The 23,438-nt window shown below is 42.0% G+C and overlaps 1 protein-coding gene across 1 annotated transcript in view; it reads left to right on the top strand.

Moving 5' to 3' along the window:
- LOC126108442 (ankyrin repeat domain-containing protein 65-like) overlaps positions 1-19,050 on the top strand; it is a 40,749-nt gene extending 21,699 nt beyond the window's left edge. The window contains exons 2-4 of the mRNA XM_049913656.1: positions 5,427-5,577; positions 9,354-9,909; positions 18,496-19,050. Of these exons, the coding sequence (XP_049769613.1) occupies positions 9,365-9,909; positions 18,496-18,976 (1,026 nt within the window). The 5' untranslated portion in view covers positions 5,427-5,577; positions 9,354-9,364 and the 3' untranslated portion in view covers positions 18,977-19,050. The remainder of the gene's footprint in view (positions 1-5,426; positions 5,578-9,353; positions 9,910-18,495) is intronic.
- The last annotated feature ends 4,388 nt before the right edge of the window (positions 19,051-23,438 follow it).

Genomic DNA, 23,438 nt, shown 5'->3' on the forward strand with positions numbered 1-23,438 from the left:
TTCTGTGGTGTAACGTGTCGTTATTACGAACCACATATTTTCGTTCCTTATTGGACTTTAAATAATTTTACATGTTGTTTATTGACAGTTGTGATGGTTAACGTTTACAGAGTAGATTACGTCGCGAAAATCCAGAGGTGGTGTCCAGAGGTGGTGTTTCAGTTTCAGTGATTGTGAATTTGTCATTATGCATAGAGGTAAAAATAAAGGGAGTTGTCATGGCGTTCAAAACGTCAAGACGTCAGCATCGAGTGAGGTAGCGCAGTGGTTACCACACTGGACTCGCCGTCGGCAGGGCGCTGGTTCAAACTCACGTCCTGCCATCCCGATTTAGGTTTTCCGTGATTTCCCTAAATCGCTTAAGGCAAATGCCGATACGGTTCCTTCGGAAGGGCACGACCATTTTCCCCTCTCCATCGTTTCCTCACCTCAGCTTTTGTTCCGTCTCTAATGGTCGCGTTGTCGACGTGACGTTACACAATCATGTCCTCTTCCTCCGAAGTCCGCCATCTTAATTGCTAGAAAAAAAACTGCGAAAGTTGTCTGATGAAAAATGCCAGATGGCGTCGTTTATGGGTGTACTACTCATTCTGATCACGTGAAGAAATGTGTAGAACTGATTGCCCAGAAGAAAGCAAATGGATATTGAACGAATAAAATGATAGCTGTCTGCTGTAATATGCTTTGTTGGTTCAAATTTTACGAAACGGAAGAGTCTTCTAGTAGTCCGCATACATTGCTTTAGTAACCAGATTTTTTTTTTTTTTTAGATTTCAAACGTCCGTAACTTTTTGCTCTCACAAAAGTTCCCTGCTTTCCACTTACGTAGTTCATTTCAACTTGCTATTCCTGCTTGTTCAGACTTTGAATCTGAGTTGTGTATTTTTCGTTATTTATCTGTAAATCACTCTTAGAACAGTCGCTCTAAACCTGTCACACTTAACATGACAGTTCTGGCGTACACAAAACTTACACTGTAGTTTGTCACAAAAATCCGTCTGTTTCTTTCGTACGACACAGGGTTTCGAGGATTTTTATATATAATAATAGGCATAACTCTTGAATATTAAGTTCTTCAGGGAAATATCAGGTGAGTTGTCCGTAACATAGGAGGCCATTTGATTGAATTCGTCCGTTAATGGTTCAAATGGCTCTGAGCACTATGGGACTTAACATCTATGGTCATGAATCCCCTAGTACTTAGAACTACTTAAACCTAACTACCCTAAGGACATCACACACATCCATGCCCGAGGCAGGATTCGAACCTGCGACCGTAGGAGTCGCGCGGCTCCGGACTGAGCGCCTAGAACCGCTAGACCACCGCGGCCAGCGCCCGTTAATCTATACCTTTCCATCAGTGGAACATTCTAAAAGGATATCAGTCGTAAATAATTACAGTCGTAACTGTAACGTGACTCGAGGTCCATAATCACTTTGAAGAAGCAGAAATACGCCTCAGCACTTGGTTTCCCTGCATTCCGCACAGGACCGGAACGTTCTTCATCCTCCTGCGTTTCTGTCGCTTTCATTTCACTTCACTTGTCTGTGCTTTGTTACTAAACAACGTGACAATTCGAACGCGGTTCTCACTGTGTGAGTGACTGTCACGTATTGTTACGCCAGTATCACGGAGCTGCAGCACACAATACGAACCACAGGGGGCAGAGATCGTTCTTCCTACATCAAAACTTCGACGCGGATTTTCAGTTGACTTGATCGATTTCACGAAAAACTTTGGCATATTGCAGTACTTCCATACCTTTCTGAGACGACATCACGAATAAAATTTAAGATTTTGATGGACCTCTATCGTTATTCCCGTGCGTCCTTCGTATATACGTAGCATCCCTTATCATGCATACTTACATTCATGACTGTATCTGTATGTTGCACGAAATTCGATCTCCTGTATGATTAGGATTGCTCTATCTAGTTGGGACTCGTCGGGACACTCTTCATACAGGGCACTAGAAATGAAGCAAGAAATTCACTTCTTATAATTATTTTTATTTAGAACACATTTACAAGTAATTTGTTGCGGAGAAATAGTTGGTACACCACATATATTTGAAGATTTCACCTCTTTCAGCAAATCTTTTTTTCCCTTTACGTATTTATAAAACTCCATGCAAGTCAGCTTGTAGTTAAACTGGCACCTGTAAGATTGATTCCACAGTCCCTGTCAGCAGTCGACTTCTTTCGTCAGTGCACTGGGTCGATGTCAGCCAAAATGCTCTTTCCACAGTGGCATTGTGTGCGGGAATAGAACAAAAATACTCGCAAGATTCTAGTAGTCGGCATTTGTGTTCAGGATTTTGGGTTTCCTTAAGAAAGTAAATCCACCTTTCTTCCACGGAGTGTTAACAGTTCATTCCCCTGAGTTTCGAAAAGCTCTTCAGACCTCTCTCTCATATGTTATTACCGAAAACAATTGTCGCCTGAAATATTCGCATAATTTTTATTCAGGTACATAGCAGCGTTTTCAATCGTCAAGCAATCTGTGGTTTCAGATGGCGTCATCCAATCAAATACCTGATCTTTATGAAGATAACTACCCCATTTCTGTACCATGTTATGGTACAGAAAGCCATTGTGTCTAGTTCAAATTCTGAAATCAAATTATTTCTTGGTTGGGGTTCTCATTGTTTAATTTCTTCAAATACATGTTTGTTTGCATGCCGGTAAAATTGGCTGTGTTCCTTTCATTTAGACACCTTTAAGTGTAAATTAATATATTTCTTACTTCAATTATCGAGACTTTACTCTTCTCGTATTTTATACATTTTTCAAACAGAGCCAAGTTTGACTGTAGTAACGTGAAATAAATTTCGCGCATGGGATTACTGAAAAAATCAAATTATTTTAAGTGGCCTCTTTGGCGTCAAAAAATTGTCCAAAGGTTAAGAATTCTCTCAACTGCGGGCATTAACAAGAGCCATCTTGCTTTTCAATGAGATAGAAGAGTTTGATGATTTACATCAACGTATAAGCAGAACTTTCTCAACTTGTCCTCAGCAGAGTGTATTGAAACACAATTACGTATTTTCACGACGGTTGTTTCAATGTCTAGAGTTAAGACTGCAGCAGCGCTTGATACCAGTACTGTGGAGAATACGGGCAGGCCATCCAGTTCCCTCTACATTGTCTCCTAGTCGCTCCTTCATCTGGTGAAACACATCCCGCTGAGCGCGTCGATGAAGGTCTCCGAAGTTATTGGTATTGCCTCCAGTAAAGCGATTAATTTATCTGGTGGAATTTGCTGTTGTCCTTAAGGGTCTAAAGAAAACTTTGCAATTATCTCCGATGTTTCGTTATTACGTGACTCAAACTTGAACAGCTTCTTTTGGATTCTGTCAGTTTCAGCTAAGTAGTGGTCAACTAAAGGAAACACCTTTTCGGCCTCCTGGTTCGATGCGTCGGTGCCAGTGTTCTAAAATGAAACTGTCTGCAAATGTTTTGTGCGTTCATACACGGAGTGTGGTGCGATAATATTTTTAACAATCGCTATAGCTTTGGTTCTGGCTGTAGACTGCTTTGCTGCGACTTTGTAGTCGGGATACATTGAGGCATTCACTTTTACGTCACAGTCAAGAGAACTGAAAGACTGACGAAGCGTGACAACTTCGTAAGCCGCTGTTAGTTCCGCAGCAGCAACGAGTAATTCTTCCTCAGTATCATCTTACATCATAAATGTAGCCATGTGCTTTGATGTCGATGCTACCGCGAATCTATTGGTAAGATTCTTCGTGGAAAGCTGGATGCCTCACGTCTGGCTTACCTCCGTGAGTTACTGAGATGAAACAGCAACGAAGCTCTCAGCTCTGCCTGATCTGCACGTCCTTTCTTGACGAAAGACCGCTTTTTTGTGTAATCATTCGAAAAGTGACACACTTTTTCCAGACATTTTTTAGCTGTGATAAGCTAATTAGGCGGTAAGAAGTCGACAACACTTTCGTCACCGTACACGTGACTATACATTACCAACTTGCACACGTTGTTCGTATTACGTTTAGGAAGAACCGTCTTATCAGATTGCAAATGGGAACTGGCCGATTTTTCCGTGTGGCGCTGCTTGTATAGTTGCAGCCCCGTACTACTGGAGATTTCTGGTATTACCTCGAATGACAGTGCTGCAGCTAGAAGGTGCTTGCATCGGCAATACAGGATACAGAACATGCAACGCCATCTGTGAGATGATCTTATCAACATAAACTTGTTGACATGGAGAGGAATTGAGGCTGCATTTATGTGTTGCGCTAAGAGATGGTGTTGCGTCAGTACGTCAGCCAAGCTCGTTAAGAGTATTTTGCAAAATGGGGACATAATTTCCTCTTGTCGGGAGGGGGAGGTCCGTACCAGTGACGGTCCTGACGTATCGGGGCGGATGGCAGCCGCACCTGCAGACCACCGCGCTCTGTGAGGTGGATGGAAACTCCGGCGGTGCCGCCTGTTTTCGTTCAGCCAGAAGTACCGGTCGCGATTCGCCTCGCGCCGAAGATTGGGACTGCTTCTGCTACGATGCAAGGGCAAGGATTTTTGATCGTTAACTGACACGAATTCATTTAAGATAACCATAAGACAGTAGCTATGCGAAGTATGAACATGCTATTTCCCTTTGTCGACAAGTTTTCAGCCACAGTCATTAACAAATATCTTGAGACATCATTCTTCTGAAACACGATATACTGTACTACAAATAAATTATATTACTGTATTATGTCTTTTTGGGTGCCTATATTTTCGGAATGGAACGTATTGACCTATTCTTCATGGATTCCTACGAAAAACTGTTGCACTTAAAGAGGGTTAATTGAGTGAGATTTAGAAATGCATCATGCTCATTAAGCGAAGTTACGATGAAACTTAATCGTGAAATAATCATTTACTTTTATTCTAGCACCAATTAAACTGCAAATTAACTACTGACATATATATCTTGTAAATGAACACTTTAATTGTAATTAATTATGACACTTCCTGAAACTTTACTGTGCCTAAGTAACGTAATTCAATAAACATAATGAAATTAAGCATTGTAATTATGATTAATAAAATTTATGTAATAGTAACATCCCACTTACAATTGTCCACAGCTCGTGGTCTAGTGGTTAGTATTGGAACCTGTCTATCACAGGGTCTCACGTTCGATTACCGGCTAGATCGGCGGATTTTTTTCTGCCCAGAGACTGGGTGTTCCTGTTCTCCTCAGCATCATCATTCAGAAAAATGGGGAGACTGGAATGTGAAAAAGATGGATGTTGAGCGCCCTAAAAACAAACCACCACCACCACTCACAATTGTCTATGGTTGTGAATCAAGTTTACTAGTGGAAATCATCAGCAGGACTTCAAATGCTGCTCATCACTTAATCCACATCTGTAAATATTGTTGTCTGTTTCATTTAGCAGCATTTTTCTTCACAGGTCAACAAAGCGGAAGGGAAGGACATGAACAAACTTCTGCAGCTGGTCAAACTGTGTGAGTGGAAGAATTAAATTCCAGCAACCATCTTCATAAAAATCGCTACATTGCGAATCAACAGTTTGCGGAGCTGATACAAAAATTGGGTTCTGAGTTAGCAATTGCATTGAATTTAGCGTTAAGGCAATTTAAATTACTCAGTGCTAAACTCACTGTATCTTCACTAAGAAACAGCAGTCACAAAACACAATAGTCCATTACATTTTGCTTTTCGGGTGGCACATGTTGAATACAACATGGTGCTATACTACTGCACCTTTGTACTCCTCGGAAGACGTCACCACCATACATTTAACACTGTCAGAAGTAGTTGTAACAATGTGTAAAGCGCAGCACGTGCATCGGCTATCAACGTGGCAATGAAATGACCTGGATGCTTCCCATAGGTGAACAGAAATTGGGTGTCCGGTGCCTTCTCTCTGAACTCGTCTTCTCCTCTACCACCTCCGTTCCAGGCCCACTCACGTACACCTCCAAGGTCTGTACCACGGCTGCAGCTTCCTCTAGACCTCTCACTAGTCCCAAAAGTCTCGTTTCACCCCGCGGCTCTCTGTCGCCTGTTTCTCTTGAAGTGTACCCATTTCAGTGGTAGTATACACGGATGGCTCGAAGGTTGATGGTCATGTTGGGTTCGTTTACGCTCATGCACGCCATACTGAACAGCGCTCCTTGCAAGATGGCCGCAGTGTCTCCACTGCAGTGCCGGTAGCCTCCTCTCGCGCCCTTGAGCATATCTGTCCCTGCATCAGAAGTCCTTCATTTGTGGCGGCCCCTTGAGCACCTTGAGCACCTCACAAGCTCTCCACCAGTGCTATCATCGCCAGCCTTTGCTAACGGTCATCCAAGAGTCTGTTTACATCCTCAAACAACGTGGACGATCAGTCTTTCTGTGGACCCCAGGTCACGTCGGAATCCTGGGAAGTGAATTTGCTGAAAGTCTAGCCAGATAGACTACTTGTAAAGTCTGGAGATCGGCCTACCGGAATCTGTTGTTCGGTTCAGTATTATGCCGCAAAATTTTCGGGCTCTGGTATACAGAATGCTGCTCCCTGACTTTGCTGAATAAGCTACGAATGGTAAAGGAGACGACTACATCGTCCTTTGCTGGCTCCTCATCGGACATACTTGGCTGGCTGACGGTCACCTAAGTTGCGAGGACCCACCAAAGTGTCGCTGTGGTTCTGGACAGTCCAATAAGACTGTCCAGATTTAGCCGCCCTGAGACGGACCTTTAACCTGGCTGACGCACTGCCTGCAGTGTTAGGTGGCAGTGCCTGAACAGCCGATCTAGCTTCAAGTTTTGTTCGAGAGGAGGATTTTAACATTCAGTCTAAGGGTTGGCATGTGGCCTTGTCTTCCATCCCTTCACCCTACCTGCATTTTAACTCATTCCCGCCCCCTCTGGTGCTGTCTATTCGACTTGGTATTCATCTTTTCAGCTTTTGTGTTTCTCTCGCCTTTTGCTCTTAGGCTGGGTATTTTAGTGTGTGGCAGTGTCTGGCTCATCCATTTTTATTACTGCAGTCAGCCAGCCAAGGCCACCTGCTATATTGTTTTTAACACTTTTAACAGCTTTTCTACCTTTCCGTTAATGTTTCCAATTTTTGCTTGATATTTCGTTTCCGACTTCAGTGTGATTACTCACAGAGTCTTACACATTTTGTTCCCTCCCAGATTTCAAGCAATAATAGCTGTTCATTGCGTAATGGCAACTGCAGTGCCACTGTCAGCTCGTAAAGAATGACGATAGTGATAAGCGTCACAAAAACTGAATTGTACCGAGGTGAGCAGAGAAATACTTGTATCTGGCATCAGGAAAACTTAGAGGCTGTAGCCAGGTCTTGCTCTTGGGATTTAGCAGAACAGCCAGTGTGACCATTAGGCTAAAATGTTTGGCCACACCCGATATACGGCATAGGCCCCTAATTTACCTTTCATTTGTCACGAATCTCTTGTGTAGCACAAAACTCCAAGCGACTGGAAAAAAGTGCATCCATATAACCAGAATAAAAAAACGAATCTGCAAAATTACAGATCAATGTTCTCAACATTCGTCTGCTGTAGAATCCTTGAACATGTTATCAGTTCAAAGAAAATAAATTTCCTTTATTTAAGAGCCTCTGTGTGCAAATCAGCACAAATTCAGAAAGCATTGCATGTGTGAATCTCGCTTTGTCATTTGACATGATTATACTGCGAACTCTGGTTGAAGGGCAAAAGGTAGTCCATACTGCTAGATTTCCGGAAAGTATCTGCAACTGTCGCACTGCAGCCAGTTAATGGAGATAGCAACAGAAATGGTTCCCAGAGATGTGATTGGCTGAAAGACTTCTTCAATAATAGAATCTAATATGCTGTCCTTGATGAAGAGCATTCATCAGTGTCAGGGGTATCGGCAGGGCGGTGTGAGAGGACCCCTGTGGTCCTCCACATACATAAATGAGCTGGCATACAGGGTGGGCAGCAGTCTGCAGCTATTTGCTGATGATGCTGAGGTGCAGAAAGGTGGTGTTTTTGAGTGACTTAGCAATGTACAAGGTGACTTAGACGAAATTTCTTGTTTGTATAATGAATGAAAGCTACCTTTAAACGTAGAAATATGTAAGCTGTGGCACATGATTAGGAAAAACTACCCAGTAGTGCTCCACTACAGCATTAGAAGTGTGCTGTTTGACAGTCACGTCGATTAAATATCCTGGAGTAACGCTGCAAAGCGATATGAAATAGAACGAGCACGTAAGTAGGGTAGAAGGGAAGGCGTGTACTGAGTACATTTTAGGAATGTGTAAATAACCTATAAAGTAGATGTCTATGGAACAGTAATGCGACTTATTCTTGGGTACTGCGTGAGTGTTGGTCGTCACCGGGTTGGATTGAAGGAAGGGCATCAAAGAAATTGAGGCAGGCTTCTAACATTTGGTAGCAATAGGTTTGAAGAAAATGTTACAGAGCTGCTGTGGAAACTCAAATGTCAATCCCTGGGGGGAAGCTGATGTTCTTTCAAGGAACACCATTGAGAATACGTAGAGAATTGGCTTTGGCAGCTGACAGCAGAACGATTCTGTTGCTACCAACGTACATTTATCGTAAGAACCCGAAGATAAGATGCTAGGAATTAGGACTCATAAGGAGGCATGTAATTATCCGGGCTGTTATACCGTGGTCGATTGATGAATTCTGTGTCGATTCCCAACGTTTCGTCTCCGACTGCGGGAGATATCTTCAAGGGGGTCTGTAGCTCGATGGAAGGTCCAACACACCCACTGGCTCGCTACTGACTGTACTGGGTGTGTTGGACCTTCCATCGAGCTACTGACCCCCTTGAAGATACCTCCCGCAGTCGGAGACGAAACGTTGGGAATTGACACAGAATTCATCAACCGACCACGGCATAACAGCCCGGATAATTATAATGGACATGATATTTCCGGCCGTGAAAGTCTACATTTTAGTACTTGTTTCACTGTCGCTCTACTTGGGAGTGGAACAGGAAAGGTAATTACTAGCAGTTTCCTAAATACCTGGAGTGATTATGAGCTATAGATTCGGCAGGCCTTGTTTGTATTGCTCCTGATCTCCATATTTAAAACCTTCATTGTTTTGTAACACTGTACTGCGACTAGAAATTACAGAAATAGTGTCATCACCCCTTTCTGTCGACTTCTTGTAAGAAGTACAGGTGTTTGATATTGTATTGTTGAAGACACGTGGCTATCACCTGTGGCTAGGGAAGGATGTCATGCAGTTGTGATTGACATGTAATGGGCGATAATTACCCGCTGCTGCTGAGCACAGATCACCTATGCCTAATACATGAATTTACGGTGCTGTGTAAGCGCAAATGGCTGTTCAGTGATGCCTTGTTTCAGAAACATTCGCAATGGCAGCCGCCAAGGAGGTGCAAGAGGCTGCTGCTTCGGATGCTGGGGAAGGGGCCACGGTGACGCTGGTGGCCGGCGACACGCGGCTGGAGGCGCACAGGGCCGTCCTGGCAGGCGGGAGCCCCGTGTTGGCCGCCATGCTCTGCCAGGACACGCCGGAGGCCAGCAGCAGTGTGGTCGCAGTCCCCGACGTGGAGGGCCCGGTGCTGCACCAGCTGCTCGCCTACATGTACTCCCTCCGTGCTCCCGAGGTGCCCCGCATGGCCACACGACTCCTGGCAGCTGCAGACAGGTACGGCGTGTGGGGGCTGAAGGTCCAGTGTGAGGAGCAGCTGGCCAGTCAGCTGTCAGCAGAGAACGCGGCGCGCACGGCGGTGCTGGCAGTGAGGCACTCCTGTCCCAGCCTCGCAGAGGTCGCTGTCGCCTTCATAAAAGCCAACTCGCAGGTGTTTGCCACAGCCAGTTGGGCCGATGCTATCCTCAACCACCCTGATGAGGTGGTCAAAGTGAGTCAGTTGCTCGGTGGGCCACTAACAGAAACCAGGTAAGTGCGACGCAAGATGATCACCTGCATTTCCCATTGTTAAGTGTGAAACTCTGTCCCCATATCTGTGTGTGTGTGTGTGTGTGTGTGTGTTTGTGTGTGTTCAAGGCTATAATGGTTGCCACTGAGTTTGTATAGATGTCTCTGTCCTGTAAAATGCAGCTTCATTGATGCCTACAACAGCCATTTGCTGGTACCTCAGAATACTTTTGTTGCCTGGCAGATTAAAAGGGAATTGTTAAGGCTTTCGTCGTCACTTGTTGGCAAACTGCCTAGTGACTTATATCTCGGGTTCTTTGGCCGATGTTCGTCTGATGATTTTACTGACGTTTCGCCAGCACGAGTGGCTGACATTGTCAAAGCTTCACCACTGCCAGTGGTGAACTGGAGCCCACCTCACTGCCACAGACGGGATGACTGGACGATCAATCATTACCAGGATGAAAGAACATAAGAGACATTGCAGGTTGGGCCAGCTTGAGAAATCAGCCGCTTATTCAGAGAAGCTGTAGAAATATAAAAACACGTGAATGGCTTCAACAAGAAAGCGGAAAGCCTTAAGGTAAACGGATCCTGGATTCCTGTAATGCAGCGAACGACCGTCGCAGGTAGCAAGAGTACAACTGCACCGGAAATGACCGCGGAAAAGCCCTCAGACATTGGTGCAACAGGTACATATGGTCTGTGGCTGTGAGCTCGGCTCCAATTCATCACCGGCAATGGAGGGTGAAGCTTTGACAATGCCAGCCACTCATGCTGCCGTAACATCAGTAAAATCATCAGACAAACATCGGCCAAAGAACCAGCGACAGAAGCCAATAGGCAGTTTTGTCACATTCAGACATATCTCTAAATTTAACAGTGTTTACCAGCACATGTCATCAAATAGCCCAAGTTTTCGTAGCTTCAAAAATTTTGACCTTTAAACAGTCCCTCCTTATTTGTTGTCACTGTTAAATTGCATGTGTACAAAACGTTGCCCTATAGCTTTCTGCATCAGGTATCTCAACAAAGGTACAAACCCTTTGTATACAGCATCAGTCATTTTGCTGTGGGCACAAAGATGCGTTGCTCAGCACATAAGCCGAAGCAGTGATGTGCCTAGTTTGGGGCCAAGACGAGCTGTGCCTCAGGCCTCATTCTGTGCACTGTGCAGGTCACTAAAATCCTGTTTGCATAAAGTAGAGTTTAAAGCGGATCAGTGTGTCTTCTGCAACTGCTACTCACAGTAAAATACCTAGCAATAGTGTCACGCTGCGTAAACACAAGAAAAGATGAGGACTAAGTGTGTCACTCATAACCAACACCTGGTACAAAGTAGCCTACTGCAGCACAGTTTTCGATTGATGATGTAGCTAATATAGACCAGAGGAAATCAGTTCGTGTAAAGTAGATACTCAGAGCAATTGCTATTCCCAACTCGGTGTTTACAATCTGAAAATAATTTTCTCAGGACAATCCTTTACTGTTTTTAGACGGTACAAGAAAACTTTTTAACTACATTTAAGGCACAGCAGACGAAACTGTTTCTCATTAATGGCTTGTATAGAAGATTCGCAGAAAAGGTAAAGTGAGCGTCTGTGCACCCATGTGTGGTTGATCATTATGCATGCAACCTGCGACCAGCTCAAAGGATAAGAACCCAGGCCTAACGGCAGCACTGGGTGCTCCCATACAGTGTGGAGTGTCCCCATATTGTTTCTCTCTGTTCAGGAGAGCACATGCAACACTCACTCCCACAGAAGGGGTTTAGTGGTCAACATGCTTTGCTTGCATCCTTGATGAAAAGGCGTCATATTTGTCTGCCTGTCTTTCAAGTTTTCCGTATCTTCACAAAACTCTCTAGTAACTACCACAGGATTTCCTTCAGTTAGGGTGCTGCTGACAGCCTTCCCTACCCTACCCATTGCTGCTGCCGTACCTTCTCCGATAACCAGAACATTGAAGAGTCACTGATATTTAACTTCCATTTGTTCCACACCACTTAATTATATATTCCCCTGAATTTCTGATAGCTAATAAAATTTTTGACTAGACTTAAATATTTATGCAATACTTTGTGCTGTTTACTTACTAGGAATTTTCTTTTTTGGTTAAATTGGCTGCACTCCCTAGATCATTGATAATTAACTTCTAGCCCCTATTGTTAATTATTCAGGCTGATTCTCTCTTGTTTGGTTAGCATGACATGAAAATTCATGTTTGAAACACGAAATATATTAAAACTGCTCTACATTTTTTTTTAAAGAAACTGTTTTCGAAACACATCACTATCTCATCACATTAATGTGACAACCTGTCAAAGGCCTGAATAAGCTCCTTTGGCAGCACAGCGTATGTGGTTAGAGAGTCAATAAGTTTCTGGAAGGTACAGACAGGCCAGCTGCACTAGGCTTCTCAGTTTAGAATCCATGGCATGAACAGCACACTCGAGGTAGTCCCAAAGATCCTCGATTGGAGTGGTAAGGGGGAAAGGGGGGAGTTGTAGAAAGGCTGGGAAATGTGAAAAAGAAAATATGATGCCTGAATCTAGATTTAACGTGACCAGCGAACTGAAATGGAAAGAAGGATGGCATGTTAGAGGAATGTGATGATATCAACAGGATGAGGAAGTTGAGGAAAAGGTCAGCACTGAATAGCAACCCAGGAGTAATTTTGAAGAGTTCAGTGATTTATTTGTGTCATAATTAGCAAAACAATAGCAACAATAATTCGGGTTAGGAACCCATTGTCACTCCCAGAAAATCAACTGACAGTAAGAGAGTATACAACAATAGTGAATAGGTATCTCTGTATGTAAAAAGAGAGAAACATCTAATAATCATTGGGTTGCTGTAATAGGGGAAGGTAGAAAGACATAGTTAAGAGACAATATAAGATTATTGGAAAGAATGAGAGAGGAGAAAGTTTCCTAGAATTCTGAATTAAATACCTACTGGTAACAATAAACACGATCTTAAAGAATCAAATCAGAAGAAAGTGGAAAAGGCCTCTTCTGCCTCAGCTCCTCAAGATATGGAGCACCTTGGTCGCGCCGCTGCAGTTTTGCATAACAGCCTGTCCCAGCATTGACACACATACAGAGCAGAAACTGTAACCGTTATAGATTACTTTTCTGGCTGTTCCAAGAAATTTAGTGTTGATAGCACCACCTACGTTTACGTGAGATATGGGGGTGGGGGGAGGAACTGAGTTTCTTCACTCGAGAGTAGCAATACTGCTCCCTGTAGTACCATGGCTGTATTCCCTGATGTCTTCACATACTATTACCCTGTCCCTTCTTCTTGTCAGTTTCCCACATATGAGTATCCTCACCTATTTTGTAGAGAACTTCCACAGTTCCTTTCTTATCAGTTCACATCTTCCTATAGCCTCCCATTCTGAATGTGGTATTCTATTTTCTTGCTTTTCTCGCAGTGCACGATTCATTTTCATTCACTACTCAGCTCCAGTTGTACATTCTCAGATACTTCTTCTACAGATTAAGGCCTGTGTTTGGTATTTGTAGTCTTGTTTTCTGAGGAATGTCGTATTACCCTGCTGGAGCAACTTTCATTGTCCCTCATGTCTATGTTTGTTGCTAGTGTGGTCCTTAATTTTCATAACTTTGTTATCAATGTTATTTCTACTACTACCCAATACATTTATCTTTCTTTTGATTGTAAATCCTAATGTTGTATTCATTAGACTGATCATTCCATTCAACCGCTCTGATAATTCTTTCTCACTTTTGCTAATGATAACAATACCATCAGCGAATCCTATCATGAAATCCTTTCATTCTGAATCTCTTCAGTTGCAGCAGTGATACCTCGATTTTCGTTTTAAACGATTAGGGTGAACCATTTCTAGCATATTTTGAATTAGTTCCTCTTTCTTCCATTCCTATTTTTCCCTGTCGATTATTGTATATAAATACATGTTACCTGCATTTCCCCTATTTATTAAACTATTTTTAAGGATTTTATACAAGTTGCACCATTTTACACTGCCAAAGCTTCCTAAAGGTAGACTAATCCAATGAACATTCCTTTATTTTTGGTAAATATTGCTTCCATTACCAAGTGCAAGTGCCTCTCTGAGACCTTTATCTTTCCTAAATCCAAACTTACCAGACTATAATAGATCTTAAACTTTCCCTACCATTCTACTGTATGTTGTTCTTGTCATAAATTTGGATGCATGAGTTGTCAAGCTGATTGTGTGGAACTCTTCACTTATTGGCCTTTGCCTGCTTCTATAGTATCTGCATGACATTTTTTTCTGAAGGTCTGCTTGTATGTCCCTTGTCATAGGTTGTGCAACCAACTTGAACAGTCATATGGGTGTCACTTTCACCAAACGTTATAGAAATTCCTAAGTAATATTATCCAACCAGATTGTCTTGTATGTGTGCAAGTATTCCAAAGCTTTTCTTAAGTTCTAATACTGAGTCCCCTATGTTTTGTTATTTGATGACCATTTTTTTCTTGTGTCATGTCATCTGATAGTTCCTTTCACTCATAGAGGTCTTCACTATACTGTTTCCAACCTTGCTCTGCTCTGCTTTTAACAACAGAATTCCTTTCTTACTCTTGATCTTGAATGCTCACACTTTTCCAGCAACCATTTTGCTTTGTTTTTCCAGAACTTCCTTTTTCATTGGTTCCTTAGTGACCTGTAATGCTGTAGGGAACAATTCCAGAAATGACACACTATTTTAATGTTTTGTTTTTAATCAAAAATTTAATCATTTTTTATTATGTAAACACTTCAAAATCCAGGACGTCCACAAAAATTATTAGAAATAATTAAACATGAAACTATAATACTAAGAAAAAATTAAGACAAGAAACTATGCTCATGTGTCATTTTATACTTACAATAGGGACAAAATGATAGTGCACAATTTTCAGGAAAAGTAAACACCCTAAGACAAAACATCTTGAGGGTTTAATACATATCCATGCATATGTTTCTAAGGTCTGAAAAGATTTCTCACAAAATTCATAACTGTACCTGGGATATCAGCATACCGTGAGCTCGTACCTTACATCTAGTATATTTAATGCACGATTCCCCTGGTCTTGAATGGAAGAAGATAGTTCAGTACATACAAACACAGTCATCATCTGCACTGAGATCTGAGTTATAGGCTTCCACCCTGCTTAACTATATTCTTTTGCAAGCTTGTCGAAATATCTGTCAATCCTCAGTTAATTTTCACTGGTGCACTTTCTCTTCTAGAAGCTTGTTGTTGGTACAGCTACTCAGAAAGCCAGAAGAAACCAGAGTTATTTTACGTTTCTTTAATGAGCATTGTACTGCAGCACAAACTGGAAATACTTCATCAAATGGTGCCTTGAGTCATCTAGAGCTATCTTTTACAAGTCTCAAGGCTGTTTGTGGAAGTATTCCTCTTCAGGTGGTGAAATATTCTGTAAAACATGTGAACATGCAGGAAAATTGGGATATTTGTTGTCACGCTTAGGTGGATGTGAATTTTGGTCACCATGTACAGGCGAAGATTGTTTTCATCCAAGCTGCCGGCCGAGCCCATTGCATACAGGGAGCATGCAGCACTGTGTGTCCCATGAGCCAGAGAGGCGGCCGCCATTTATGCCTTCTTGTCACTCTCCTTTGGCAACAGGATTGCTTGGATGTTGGGCAGGACAAAAGCCTCTGTGGTGATGTCAGAGGGTAGCTTGTTGCGCATCTTATTGTTGCAGATTGCAGGTCCAAGTGGTGCAGGGTTACGTATGTCTTATTGTTGCAGGCTACGATTCCATCCAGCTCAAGCACTCAGCTGCTAGGTACTCAGTGATGGCGGCGAGGTAGAATGGTGCCCAGGCACCCACAGGCTCTGCATACTTAGCCTTGCGCAAAAGAGGGTGGATTCTGCTGACTAGGAACTGAAGCCCAGCCCTGCTTGAGTGGTACTTTCACTTTCCCTTGACTTAGCCTCCCTTTTTGCGTGTGGACATTTCAGCTAGCTAAGTGATGCAGGCGAACGAGAGGGCAGCAACAGTGTGACCTGGAGTGAGTCAAGCAACCTTAGGAAATCCACTCTTAGTATTAACCACACATGCTTCTATACCTTATGCAGTGGCAAAGAGCTAACGCATTTGGCACTGGGTGACGTTGGGTGTGTTTCTAGGAGGTTTGAAACTTTCATTATAATGGGTCTTCCTGGGCCCAAAAATGCAAACGTGTATTGGCTGAAGTTGCCAATTACAGTGGGATAGTAGGCAAAATGGAGAAACTCCATTTTCATTGGCACATTTCAGCACTTGAACATGTTTGAGATTCCAACAATCGTCATCAGTGATAAACACTTTATTCTCTTTGCTTACCTTAATGAAACTAGAAAAATTTCTCCAGCCATTCATCCACTTTCTGGCCCTATTTCTAGAGTTCTTATAGGTACTCCATCAGTTAATTGCTCTTTCGGTTTTTTCTGGGGTAGAGTAAAGCTAAAGGTATAAAGTTAGCAGCAGAATTCATGCACGCTAATGTTGTAATGTGCAACCTCCTTTCAACAATGTAAGTACCCCCACTCGTTTCTCCAGTCATTGCAAAAATTTTTTGCCTCATGTCCACACATGAAAGTACAGATAAATTCATGCTGGTGAAATTCCTTCTTTATTGAGGACATTCATATAGCATGTAAAATCTGTTAACCTGAACTCTATTAAATACCATTGCATGAGCCAAAGTAGCAGCTTCCAGCTCCCTTAAAGATAAATCAGGATTGTGTGGCATAAATCCATTCAGTCAGTCAATCAGTCAGTCCTTATTAAATTTTTGAGAGATACTATTTTGTTCTGCGGCTTAGTAAGCTAGTTCCTTTGGGACAGTATATCCTGCATAAACCCCTCGTCAAATGTAGTCTGAAACCTCTGACCCTTCGTTTGTGGCATGCCTTCTGAAAGTCACCTGTGATACACCAAATTGTCTGGCTGCTCTCAATCAGCCGATTTCATTCTTGTTTACTATACTGATGGCCCTTTCCATGGCTTATTTATCCCATGACGGGCATGTAGCCTTTCGGACAAACATTTTAACAAACTGCAAAAATTTGGTAGGAATTGGGATCCAAGCTCTTTTATGGTATTAGTAGTGCTATTGCAATGTATTTGTAAATATTTTAAATGGTTTTATTACGTCAGTTGATCAGACAAAAATGAGTCGTTTTGCCCTTACTCATGACATGTCATTTTATGGTATACATGTAGACATAGATGAAGCGACTTAGTTGCTCTTTACCATAGCCTCGGATTCCAAACAACAGGGTCTATTCATACACAGTCCCATGATGCTTTAACTTGATTTTGGTATCTCTGTGCACTCTGTGTTCTAAAATGAAGTAGCAACATTGCTACTATGTAGTAAATGTCACTGTTGTTCCCTGTAAACCAGTGGACACAACAGAGGTAGGCAGTGGAGCACAAGCACCACCACCACCACCACCACCACCACCACAACCATTGGTGGACCTAGTAAAGCACTATGGGGGTCAACACGATTTGCAGGCTGTTAAATATTGTAGACTTTTTCATGATTCATATTCTCTACCTAATTATTCAATAGGACAGGTTATGGAATGTTACATAAATTTTCAAAAAACTTATTCATCGAGAGTACATGATGTATGTAAGAGTTCATTAATTTTTCATTCCATTTCATGGATTTATTTTAACTGGAACAGTCTTCTTACCATTTTAGTGCGCATATGATATTTTAACAGAATGGATCTGGGCATATGGAAGATGAATATTATGTTGAAAAGTTGTTATAAATCTCTTGGCAGAATAAGAAAAGTACATATCATTTATTTGCTTTGTTTGTCCAGAAGTTGCCACATTTTAGTTACCAGCACATGCCACACGTATTTTACAATATGTATTCTTTTCTAGGATGACTGTAGTGAACTTGTCAGATACAAGTGACACTATGTGTGTGTGTGTCGGTGTTTCCCTGTTTTTTCAAATATGTTCATGTAGAAGACTGTACACTGTTACAGGCTTCAGTTGTACACACACACACACACACACACACACACAAACACACACACACGATGGAGAAGTAGTATATTACGTGCCATTGTTACATGTAAAATGTTTCGATGAATTTCTTTTATGTGAAACAGAAGCTGGCAAAATTTGCTAATAAAGGTCACCAAATATACCAATAAGAGGTTTGAAGGATTTTGCTTTAACGTCAGGAAAGTCTTTAACATGTAAATGTAAATTGTTTTGTGTGTAATCTTTGATAGTTTCACTGAGAACTAGTATAAGCTTCCTGAAGCATCTATTGTAGCGGATATAATGACTGCTAAGAAACAGCACCCCAAGTTGAAAGAAAGTGAGTTACAGCAATCAGCGTGTCGGAATTTGACAGATGAAAATCTTGAGAGGTTGCATAAACAAACTTTTAATGGATAGTGGTTGAAGACAGAACCACTATACCTTAATATACGAGTTTCGTATCATAGAAGGGGAATATAGTAGGGTCATTGTTGGACATATGTATACAATTTTGGTTGTATGTTTTCTTTATTAAGTGTGTGTTTTCAGGAAGGTGTGAGAATTTTTACGTTTTGTGCAGGAGCCTTCCAGGAAAGAAGATTAGCCGAGGACTGATCCAGGCAGCTAAGGAGGGGGCGGTGGAGGAGCTCAGGGTGCTTCTCGCGACAGGGGCGAAAGTGGGGGCGAGGGACGAGGACATGTGGACTGCTCTGCACTGGGCAGCTGAGAGGGGACACCTGGAAGCAGTAACATGTCTGTTGGAAGGTGGAGCAGAGGTGGATGTCGGGGACAGCAGGCAGAACACGCCGCTGCACTGGGCTGCATACCGCGGCCACGTGGCTGTGACACGGCGATTGCTGGACTCCTCTGCTGACCCCGACGCCAGGGATAAGTATGGGTGGACGCCGCTGCACTGTGCAGCGAGATGCGGCCACACAAAGGTGGCGGCCGTGCTGCTCGCTGCAGGAGCTGACACTGGGGCCAGGGACGCACACGGGCACGAACCCTGGGTCATCGCCAGGCAGAACGGCAAGCAGCAGCTCGTGGAGATGCTATCGTGAAGGATTCAGTTCAACAAACATCTCTGCAATAATGCTGAAATGACTCTCTGCATCTGTCTGTGATATTGTTCTAAATAAAGAATGCAAAAATGAATACTGCAGTCCATCATTTGTACTCACCTTTAAGTAGGACTCAAATACAGTGGTCTCATTATCATAGACTTCGTATTCTGTGGTGTGCGAGGCAATTGGGGTTAAGCAGGCATTCATGCAAGGTGCCTGCCACACAGACTTGACACACAAATGATTAGACAAGCAATTCTATACATTGATAGAATACAGCACAATCATACAACTGTTATAATGATAATTGTTCATGGTCCTATGTCATAATGCAGCTGAAGCATCATCGTCAATAGAATAAAAATCAGTTAAATTCTTATAAAAGAAAAGGACACAGCCAACTTTCCAGATTAAAAGATAAGAATATGTTTCTATGATATAAGACGGTATCTATTTCTGCGTCTGCTGCAATAATGGAATAGTTTATATATTTTATTATTGTGTCATACTGGTAGCATAATTCGCATTACCTTATGTGCTGGTCATCTGTAATTGTAAAAGCAGTTCTTGTTTAACTACAGAGAAGCAAAGCTCAATCTCAAATCTCATGATCTTCATCTGGCTGTAATGCTGCTGACATGAAACATGTTACGATCTGACAGACAGTGTTGAATACCACCACGTATGGGATGCCTTGGCAAATCTCACTACTTTACACATTTCCCTTCTTTCAACCTTCTGTGCATTCCCCTATCCAGATATCGTCAGATGAGCGCTTGTAGCAACTCTGGACAGACAGGCGCCATTGCTGACAGCACCCTCACTGCCCCAGTTGGCAGTCTTTGTAACTACAGATTGCAGGAATTCTACAGCCGATACCAGAACGTAACGTACTTCTGTAGACAACTAGGTCACGAAAAGGAGCACTTCACGATAGATACATATGCCACCCCAATCCAAAAGAAGGAAGAAAACTGTACTTGTTACATTTTATGGAATAGCTATGCAGATAGATAGAACTTGGCAGTTTGCAGAAAACAAAAGGAGTTCTGGAAACTGGGGTGATGCAAAACATTTTTTGATGTGTGTATTATGCTGTCATGATATCATAATCTAGGCGCTGAATTAATGAATCAGTTTGCAGAAAACGAGACTGCCGACCATATTGTTTCCTCATTTCTGCAAACTGATGTCCTTCATGTAGTTGGTCATTGGACATTGAGTCAAATATTGAAGAGTCGTAATATTTTGTAGTCGGAGCAACAACAGCTTTAGCTATACTCGTACATTGTTAGTGTAAAGAAATTTACAGAAATTCTCCAAAATTTTAAATATCGATTAAAATTTTGTTCTGATAAGGGATGAAAATGCCTCAGGGTCACATTAGCTGTATAGAGGTTCTTTTATTAGACAACACAACCACCATTATAGGTCTAATGTACAGTGATAATTACACTGCATAAGGCTAGAGACGATGTAGGATATACCAACATTGAAGTTGTAAACTGATCAATTGTATAACCAATGGAAATGTTATCAGATTAGCTTAACTCTGAATTCTAGAGCCTAAAGTGAACGTCTAAAGTGTCAAAACTCATGACTCATTAAGAGAGCAAAGCTTTGTTACAACCATCCCAGGGTGTTATATGGTGACTCCTTATTAAACGTGGTCTTAAAATGAATTTTCGATTGAAGAGGATAGCAGTTAACATCTGCAATTTCTCCATCATGTGGATAAAAGCATTGTTCACTTAGACTGCTCATAAAACGGTGCTAAGTGGCGAAGGAGCTACAACAGTCTATCCAGTGATAGATTCTTGGACCCTGCTAGTGAGAGCTCAGCTTGTATGGGGTCTGTTAGGGTGGGCAGTTGTGACACTCGCCTAATAGAATTCACTTTGAGGAACTAATCTGAACCAAAATAATGGGCGGGGTAGGAAATGAACGTCAAATGAATGATGGAAGCACTAGATGGTTTAGTCATCACTTGGCACAGTTTTATTGGCAGTCTACATGAACAATGGTTTTATCACCATGATGGAGACATTTCATGTGCAACAAGAATGCTATGGGCATGTAAGGCATGTCAGAGCTAACATCTGACTAGGTGGGATGGTTTAATTTTTCTCTATTTGTACACGCTCAGCTCTACATTCCACAAATCTGCATTCTGGTCTATGGCGATGTGCAGTGTCACTCCCTCAAATACTGTAAAATAACTGACTGAGATATTTGTGTCCCTAAATTGGATTATGTTGACTGTTTGCCTTAAGCGTGTCCTACACATGAAATCTTCCTTTACTAGATAACTGAAGCAAGCTGTTGGAAAAATTTCCACATAGTAAGTCACAAATGTTGATTTGCTTCACTCAAACTGCACACCCTTACTGAGTGGTACCCATATCAAATCTATGACGTACTAGGTAGAAACTGCAACCTACTGGATTAGTCAGGTCTGCCTTTCTCTACAGTTTTTACTCTCTGCAGCTCCCTCCAGTATCATGAAAATTACTGGCAGATATCTTGACAGATGTCCTATCATCCTCTCCCTTCATCTTGTCAGTGTTTTTCATACATTCCTTTGCTTGTATTTTCTGGGGATGACCACCTCATTCCTTATCAGTCCACCTGATTTTCTACATTCTTCTGTAGCACCACATCTCAAATGCTTTGATCCTGTCCTGTTCTAGTTTTCCAACGGTCCATGTCTCACTATCATATAACGTCGCGCTCGAAATGTACGTTCTCATAAATCTTCCTCAAACTAAGATCTATGTTTGATACTAGCAGACTTCTCTTGTCCAGGAATGTCTTTTTTTCTCTGTGCCGGTCTGTTTATTATGTCCTCCTTGCTATGTCCATCATTGGTTATTTTTCTGCCTAGATGGTAGATTCCTAGACTTCATGTACTTTGTGATAACCAATTCTTGCTATTGTCATCTGTGCTTCTTCTCATTGTATTCGCGTTTCTTCGATTTAGTCTCAATTCATATCTTGTAGTCCAGTAGATTGTTTATTCCATTCAGCAGATCCTGTCATTCTTCAGTTTCACTGAGGATAGCGCTGCTATTAGCAAATATTATCAATATCCTTACACTTTGAATTCTAGTCCCACTCTTTAACCTTTCTTTTATTTCATCACTACTTCTTCAATTTATGAATTGAATGGCATCGATGAAATACTAGACCCTGTCTTACATCCTTTTTAATTTGTGTACTTCGTCATTCTAGGTCTTCCAGACTTAGCCTTCATCTTGGTTCTTGTACGTATTGTATTTTATTCTATGTAGTTTGTCCATATTTTTGGGAGAATTGAGAGTATGTTGCACCATTTTACATTGTCGAATACCTGTTCTAGGCCAACAGATCCTATGAAAATGTCTCGATTTTTCTTCGGTATCACTTCCCTTACCAACTGCAACACCAGAATTGCCTCCCTTGTGCCTTTATCCTTCCTAAAAATAAACCATCTAACAGATCCTGAATTTTCTTTTCCATTCTTCTCTATACTATTCCTGTTGAGAACTTGGACACATGAGCTGTTAAGGTGAATTCTCGGAGTTACTGACTCTTGCGAAATTCGAAATGGTGTGGATACCGGTTTCTGAATGTCAGACAGTATATCTTGAGTATCATACATTCTACACACCAGTGTGAACAGTCGATTTGTTGCCACTTCCCCCAGTGATTTTAGAGATATCTTCCAAAGCTCTTTTAAATTCTGATTCTAATATTGTATCACCCCTCTCTTCTATATCAACTCCTCCTTCTTCTTCTTCTATCACCTAATCAGCCAACAACTCCTACCCCTCATAGAGGCCTTCAATGTGTTCTTTTCATCTGTGTACTGGGAAACGAGAGCAAAGTATGAATAATTTCACTGTCAGGCCATTGGAACGATGGAGTTTTCTCACACTGTCAAACATTGAGGCTAGCATCGGGTCTAGGGACTGTTCAGGGAAAGAGAAATACTTGGGAGATGATGGCACAGCCTATCTTCTAAAGGGGTGTCTACAATAGATTGACAGGCAGAAACTCCTGTAATACAAGCAGGTGCAGTGCAGTGGCACTATGGCATTGTGTAGTACTGAAGAAAAGGTAGTGATGGGAGAGTCAGCATATGGGACAGTCAGCATAGGCTGACTTAGGGTGGCTACTGCCCCCACACTCTCTTTTGATCCATTCAAGAATGGTGTATGGAAAGAATGAGTGAAGGAGAGCTAGCCTCACAATCGAAAATCATGGTTTATAGCTGCTTGAAAGTCGTTGCTAAAGTGTATTAACATATTCAAATTCTTCTGGAATATTCATATGGAACGCTGGTGGACAGTATAACGTATGAAATAAAATGTAAAACTAACTTGAAATCAATCTCTTTGAGGTTAATACGGTTTCTGTCAGAAGGACAAGTAGTTGGATTAAGAGCATGGCATGCACCTAGAGTTAGTGTGTGGTGCCA

This window comes from Schistocerca cancellata, chromosome 11 (assembly GCF_023864275.1).
Source record: "Schistocerca cancellata isolate TAMUIC-IGC-003103 chromosome 11, iqSchCanc2.1, whole genome shotgun sequence".
NCBI classification, from domain to species: Eukaryota; Metazoa; Arthropoda; class Insecta; order Orthoptera; family Acrididae; genus Schistocerca; species Schistocerca cancellata.